Consider the following 7424-nt stretch of genomic DNA (forward strand, 5'->3'; position numbering starts at 1 on the left):
TTTTTGATCAATTTTCGGAATAGTTAAAAAGTCAGAATATTTGATGTGATGCTTCAAATATAAAGTTATTAATTTTTGGACACGGAAATTAAAAAATTATAATATTTTAATATAAAAATATTTTGTTAAAGTAGGTATAGTAAAATTATAGATGAATAAAATTGTTTGTTATAAATATATTATGCATAAATTTAGTGGACAACTAACAAAACTGATACTCCCTCCGTCCCAAAAGTATAGTCTTATTGGATTAGGTACTAGATTTAAAGAATATTGATATTATATGGGCGGTTGATAAAAAATAATGATAAATGATTTTTTCGTCCTTGTATATTAGTATAAAAAGTAGTGCAATTGTGTAATAATATTGAAAAAGTATTGATAGTTTTAAGTTGATATGGTTATTTATGAAAATGAGACTATTGTTTTGAGACAGCCAAAAATAGTAAACAAGACTATTGTATTAGGACGGTGGGAATAATTTTGGCTGATGAAAGAAAAAAGTAATTTAAAAAATATCAATGTAAACAGAGACAAAATTTTAAAATGAATTATTCATATTGCCATTGTGTGAAAGTTAAATTGATTTCACTGAGTATTTTGATAAGAAATGAGAATATAATCTTGACATGGATTTGGGATGTAGGAAAGAAATAAAAGTTATGCTTTTAGCATTATATGCTGCATAATAATAATATCCCTCTGTCAGCTTTTTTTTGTTTTTTTCTTTTCCTTTCAAACTTCAACTTTCTTACAGGACAAAAGATAGATTCCCAAAAATAAGACATTATTATTATTATTATTATTATTATTGCTTTGTATTGGTTACAATATACTCCTTTTATCGTGCAAATGTGTGTTCATTTGATAGGGCACGAATTTTAATAAAAATGAATAATAATGGTTATTATTTTTTTTATAGTAAAAAAAAAGTACAAAAATATAATAATTTTTTATTTAAAAAAAACGAGATCTAGTTACTTTTGCTAGTTTTAGTTTTGACAGTCAATTTGGCAAAGTAAATTTTTTGCTATTTTTTTATATGAAATAATTTTATAATTTTTTAAAAATATTTTTTTAAAAAAAATGTGTGTAAAAAATAAATGATTGCAAAAGTTTTGAAAATCTCAAATTAAAAATAACTACAAAAGATTTGGGACATAGAGAGGATTTGTTACCTTGATTATATTTCTTTATGCGCCTTGGAAATGTGTGAGTTTATATGTGCTGTAAGGTTTCGAAAATCCTAAAATTTTAAATTAAAATAATTATTTGATATAATATTTATATAGGGAACATACTTAGGATGATTTTTAAGAAGAAAAATATAGATTATTGTTGAGGAAAGCTGTGAAAATACGAATAATCTTGTAAGTGAATAAAATTATTTAATATAAATAAATTATTCATAAATTTAGCGGAGAAAAAAAAATATAATTATTCTATAAAGAAGGATTATATAAGATTGAGATAATATTTTATGCTCCAACTGTTAATAAATCAGAAACAAATTCATTCCATGATCTTTTACACACACAATAGTACGATTTATTTTTTTTTTTTAAATCAAAATCAATAATATTTATTTTATTTATTTGATACTTTTAGGTACTCTCACCGTCCCACATATTTTGGACTTATTATTGTACATACAGGAATTTAGATAAAAGTATAATTAGTAGATAATTAAAAAGTTTATATATTAAAATTAAGATAAATAAATAGTTTAATTAAAATTTAAAAATTATAAAATTTAAAATTTAAAATATGATTAAAGTGTATAATTATATTTTCAAAAATAAAAATGATAAATTATATGAAACGCACGAAAATAGAAAATAAAGATATATTATGCAGGACTATGCGAGTATTAAGTAAAAGAATGAGTCAGCATCAGAAGCACAACTAATGTGTAATAATTCCAATCTCTCTGTAGGTCAAAAAGTTTAGAAACACTTTTGTTACGTTCTCTTTCATACTTAAGAACTAAAAATTATTCCATCGGTACTATATAATTTATTCTTATTTTTTATTTTTATCTATTTTATATAATTTGTTTTTTTTAAAAAAAAATTATATATATGATTATCCCTTTTAATTTTTTTATATTTTAAATTTTAAATTTTATAATTTTTTTTATTTTAATTAAACTATTTATTTATCTTAATCTCAATTTATAATTATTTTTATTAAATAATAATTATTTTTATTAATATATTTTTTAATTATCTACTAATTATACTTTACATAAATTATCGTATATACAGTAATAGGTCTAAAATATATAAGAGTATATACAGTAATAGGTCCAAAATATATAAGAGGAATGGAGTAAATACTAGTACTATATAAACTTATTAATGTTCCATTTTGAAATTTTGTGAATTTTTAATATAATAAAAAATAATATTTTATGTAATATTTATTAATAATGTTAATAATATAAAAAAGTTAAAAGATGTGTGTTTATTTTATATTTTAAATAAAAAAAATTACTATTCAATTTATAATATTAAAATCAAAATATATTATTTTTAATTAAAATTTAAAACAAAATTCCATTTCAATCAAAAGAAAACAAATCTACCCCAGAAAACATCTTTATAATAATTACAGGAAATACATTGGAAGTCAAAAAAGACATTCACAACTTGGCTGGCTCTTCACCCCAAATGAAATGCACAAACTTAGACGTGTGTTTGTTTGGATATTTTTGATTTAAATAGTTATTTGTCATAGTATTTTGAATATAATATAAAATAAATAAAAAATAAATATTTAATATCATTTAAAAAAAAAAATTATGAATAATAGAAATAAAAACAAATCATTCAAACAAACAAACACTCATTTCAAAATTTTTAAAACTCGTTTTCATAAATTTTCTGCCGAAGTGTAATTCAAGAACTTGAACTCTCCCTCATTATAAACTTTCTATTAATATTATAAAAAAATATAATATATTATTATGACTTTTTTTTTTCATACCTTTTTTTAAAAAAAAAAAAATTAATACACTAATTCACTATTTTCATATTCATAAAAAAAAATATTGAGTTTGTCCACTTGGTTATTTTTTGGATAAATATACTCCTACCGTCCCAAAAGATTTGTCTTGTTTTTCCATTTTCGTTCGTCCCAAAAGATTTGTCTTTTTTTTTTTTCCATTTTTGTCCGTCTCAAAACAATTGTCTTGTTTCCTTATTTAGTAGACGTGGTCTCCATTTTATAACAAAATTATTCCTACTTTTTCATACTACCCCTAGTTATTACTCTAACATACTCTTTAAAATTCTTAAAAAAAAAAAAAAAAACAAAGGCATTTTAGTCATTTACATAGTCATTTACATTCTACTTTATACCTACTTTCAATTAAATACTATTATTTTTTAATTCTCGTGCCAATTCTCAATAAGACATTTCTTTTGGGACGGAGGGAGTATATTTTTATAGGGGTGAGCATTCGGATTTTCGGTTCGGATTTTGCCAAATCCGAAAATCCGAAATTTTTGATAAAACCAATCCGAACCGAACCGAACCGAACCGAAATAACCAAAATCCGAAAATCCGTAATCCGAACTAAAAAATCCGAACCAAATCGAAAAATCCGAAATCTAAATATTTTTATTATTTTTTTAAATTTTTAAATTCTTTTATATTTTATTATTATTTTATAATATTAAATATATATAATATATAAGAATTAAATATATTAAAATATAATTAATAAATTTGAGTTTTTTATATTAAAAATATAATATTTTCTAATAAAATATTAAATATATATAATAAAAAATATATTAAAATATTATATTTCGGATTTCGAATTTGTTTGGATTTTAAGTATACCGATCCGATCCGATCCGAAAATCCAAAATTTGTTAAAAATTCAATCCGATCCAATTTGAAAATCCGAAAAATCCGAACCAAATTTTAAATTTCGGTTTAATTCGGATTGGATTTTCAGATTTAGAATATTTTGCTCACCCCTATATTTTTATGTAAAATATGGATATGCATTAATAATATAAAATATATTACTACTAATAAGGGTATCATTTATTTTTTATTTTTTTGTCGTTATTGTATTTAAATTAAAAATACTTTTATATTTATATAATTTACTCTACAAATATTATTATATTTGTATTATAAAAAAATATTTTTGTTATTTTCTTTTTATTTGTACATTATAATGATATAATAATTAATATTGGAATATCAACTAACAAAAGATACATAGTACCTTCTGACAAATAGAGTATTCTATTTTAAATTATTAATTTTTTTGTAAATAAATAACATAATATGTTAATATATATTGTATATTTTGAAATAATATTTATATTTAAAAATGCTAACGAACAGACGCATTATACTATTTTCGTCATACTCTAAGGTCCTATTTACATTTTGTTTGTTGATCTTTGAAAATATAATACCCTCTCCGTCCCGTTACAAATCTCCAAATCTAATAAAAACTACTCTAAAACTCATATCACAAAGGCAGAATTGATTAAGATAATTAAATGATTTAATTAAAAAATAAAATAATTATAAATTATAAATATTTAAAATATATAATTATATTTTTTTTAAAAAAAATAATAGTAACAAAGTATTTGAATAAATCAAAATAATAAAATAATAAACATTTTATGTTGAATAGGAAAAGTATTTACTCTATATGATGCAAGAGCGCAGCTGTTCAAAACTACCAATCATAACCACAGTAATCATCCAAAACCAAAACTTCACCAAAACAACACAAAATCCCAAAACCACACAAACTACTCTACCATTCCACACCCCGCCGGCGCCCGGAAAATCACTCCGCCGTCGCTAGCTCGCCGGTTGCTCCCACGGCAAAACCACTCCGACATCGTTGCGCATCAGCAGCCGCCGGAACAACCGAGAGCTCGATCGAACTTCCGGCTGTCCTAAACATATCCTTTTTCTTTTTTCTCGATTTTTCTAGAAACTATTAAGCTGAGTCAGCATCGACACGAGCTCATCGCTGGACGGTCGATCAGCCGGCAGATCGGATAGACAAACGCCGGCGATCCTCATAGCCATCAGGATTTCTTCTTCCTCGGATTCTTCCCCGAGAATGCTCTTGTCTAATGCCTCACGTGCCTCCCCTGCTTGCTGCACGTGCCTTAGCCATTGCCCTAAGCTCCCCCCGCTCGACGTCTCGCCGACGAACGGTCCCATTGGGTCCCGACCGGTTAGGAGCTCGCCTAATATCACCCCGAAGCTGTACACATCGCTCTTGTCCGTATACCTTATAAACATCGATTGATTTATCAAATTAGGTCGAATTAATTAATTAATTGTATCAATCCATTTAGGTAACTCGCTCGAAAGAATTATTCGAGTGTGCGCATAATTGTGTAAACTAGCATTGCTCGAGCAATTTATTCGATTTAACTTGCTCGAATCGATTGAATTGTTTGACGTCGATCGATTGAATTACCTCGCTTGAATGAATTACTCATGCGAGCACATAGACATTGATCGATCGGATTCACTAGTTTGAACGAATCAATTCATTCAGACGCATAATTATGCAAACAAATGTCGATTGATCAGACTAATGCGCTCGAACGAATCAATTCATTCGGGGGCGTAATTATGCAAGTAAATATCGATCGATAAATCAAATTAACGCGCCCGAATGAATCAATTCATTCAGGCGCATAATTATGCAAACAATGCGCTCGAACAAATCAATTCATTCGGGTCCGTAATATGCAAACAAATACCGATCAATCAATCAAATTAAGTCGCTCGAATGAATTGATTCGTTCGGCGTATCGCTTGGTCAATCAAATTAACAAGCTCGGACGAGTAACGTCTATCGATCAATCAAATTAACTCGCTCGAAAGCATTTCGAATCGAATCCGAAACCCCTTCAATGTACCTGCAATTCTGAAAACACTCCGGCGGGTTATAACCGGACGCCGGCCGGCGAAAATCCGGCGAAATCGCCGCCAATCCGCAGTCGGCAAGGCGCGGCTCGAGCTCCGAATCGAGCATTACATTCGACGGCTTCAAATTAAGGTGCAGCCGCGGCGGGTCGCAGCTGAAGTGAAGATAATGCAGCGCCTTAACAATGCCGACGGCAATCCTAAGCCGAGCCTCCCAATTAAGCGCCGCCAGCCCGTCGGCGCCGCCCCGCCGGACGGCGTCTTCGAGGCTGCCGGCGCCGGCGTAATCGTAGACCAAAGAGCAGCCATTAGAGTCACAAACATAAGCTCTCAAGCTCATCAAATTCCTATGCCTGAGCCCCTTGATCGCCTCCAACTCCTGCAGCATCCTCCGCCGTGCCGCCCTGTCGGCGCCGCCGCCGTCGAGGCGCTTGACGGCGACGACGAGGCCGTTGTCGAGGACGGCTTTGTAGTAGGTTGAAGAAGGATTTGTACCGAGCAATTGGGGGTTATTTGAGAGGGCGGATTTTAGGGTTTTGGGGGAGATTTTGGGGGAGAAGAGAATTGGGGATTTTAGGGTTGGGGATTTGTTGATGAATCGAACGAAATGTCTCAAAAAAATGGCGAAAAGGAGAGCGGAGATTAATCCTGTGAGAATCCCTAAACCTATGCTGAGGCATATCTTCTTCAATCTTCTGTTCTTGAAGCTGCTGGTGGTGGTTTCTTCAGCCTGGTTTTTGGCAACTCCGTCTCTGCATTCGGCGAACGCCATTTTTAGGCAGAGAAGCAGCAGGACCGCCATTGTTAGGACCTTCATTCTGGTTCTGATACTGGTATTGTTATCTCTCATCATCGTCTTCATCGTCAATCCTCTGCTAGTATTGATTAATCAACCAAAACATTGGGAAACAGAGAGAGTGAGAGAGAGAAGTCTCAAGGAATGGAATATTTGATAAATTGGAGCATTTATTTATTGTTGTTCAGTGAGGGCAGTCCGCCATTTTTGAGGGAGGGAAGGAATCGAATTGCAGAGGGAGAAATGGAATGTGATTGATTGATGGATTGATGTGTGTGTTGTTGAAGAAACAGCAACAGCTCTCCCGCTCTTACTCTTACTCCCTCTCTCTCTCTCTCTTTATTTACAGTGTGTTTCTCTCTCTCTCTCTCTATTTTGATTCAGCAATGAGTCTCTTCTTCTATGGGTGTGTTTGTTTGGAGGTTTGGATTTTGAGTTGTGATTTGAATAGTAAAAATTTTGAATTTGAATAGTTGTATGATGTGATATAAATAGGGTTTGATGTGATGTTTTGAATGTAAAATTGATTTTTAGTATAATATAAAAAATAAAAAATAGGTGTTTGATTTGATGTTTTTGGGGGAAAAAAATTGGATGAATAGTGGAAATCCACCAAAATCCTTCAAACAAACACACCCTATATCTCTTCTCTTTTACTTCCTACTTTCACTCAAAAGATGTGACTGCAGACATAAAA

General features: G+C 29.8%; 1 protein-coding gene across 1 annotated transcript; it reads right to left on the reverse strand.

Moving 5' to 3' along the window:
• Positions 1 to 4705: 4705 nt before the first annotated feature.
• Positions 4706 to 7109, reverse strand: LOC127241477 (inactive leucine-rich repeat receptor-like protein kinase CORYNE). Its single transcript, XM_051260545.1, has 2 exons — positions 5925 to 7109; positions 4706 to 5284 (listed from the first exon to the last, which is right to left on the reverse strand). The coding sequence occupies exons 1-2, from the start codon at positions 6791 to 6793 to the stop codon at positions 4975 to 4977; spliced, it is 1179 nt and encodes a 392-aa protein (XP_051116502.1). The 5' UTR covers positions 6794 to 7109; the 3' UTR covers positions 4706 to 4974.
• Positions 7110 to 7424: the final 315 nt, after the last annotated feature.

This window comes from Andrographis paniculata, unplaced genomic scaffold (genome assembly GCF_009805555.1).
Source record: "Andrographis paniculata isolate CXL003 unplaced genomic scaffold, ASM980555v1 Contig82END, whole genome shotgun sequence".
Classification (NCBI taxonomy): domain Eukaryota; kingdom Viridiplantae; phylum Streptophyta; class Magnoliopsida; order Lamiales; family Acanthaceae; genus Andrographis; species Andrographis paniculata.

Coding starts and splice junctions, on each gene's coding strand:
- LOC127241477 (XM_051260545.1), bottom strand. CDS start 6,793: ATGAAGACGATGATGAGAGATAACAATACCAGTATCAGAACCAGAATG. Junction 5,285..5,924: donor GAGTGTTTTCAGAATTGCAG/GTACATTGAAGG, acceptor GATGTTTATAAG/GTATACGGACAAGAGCGATG.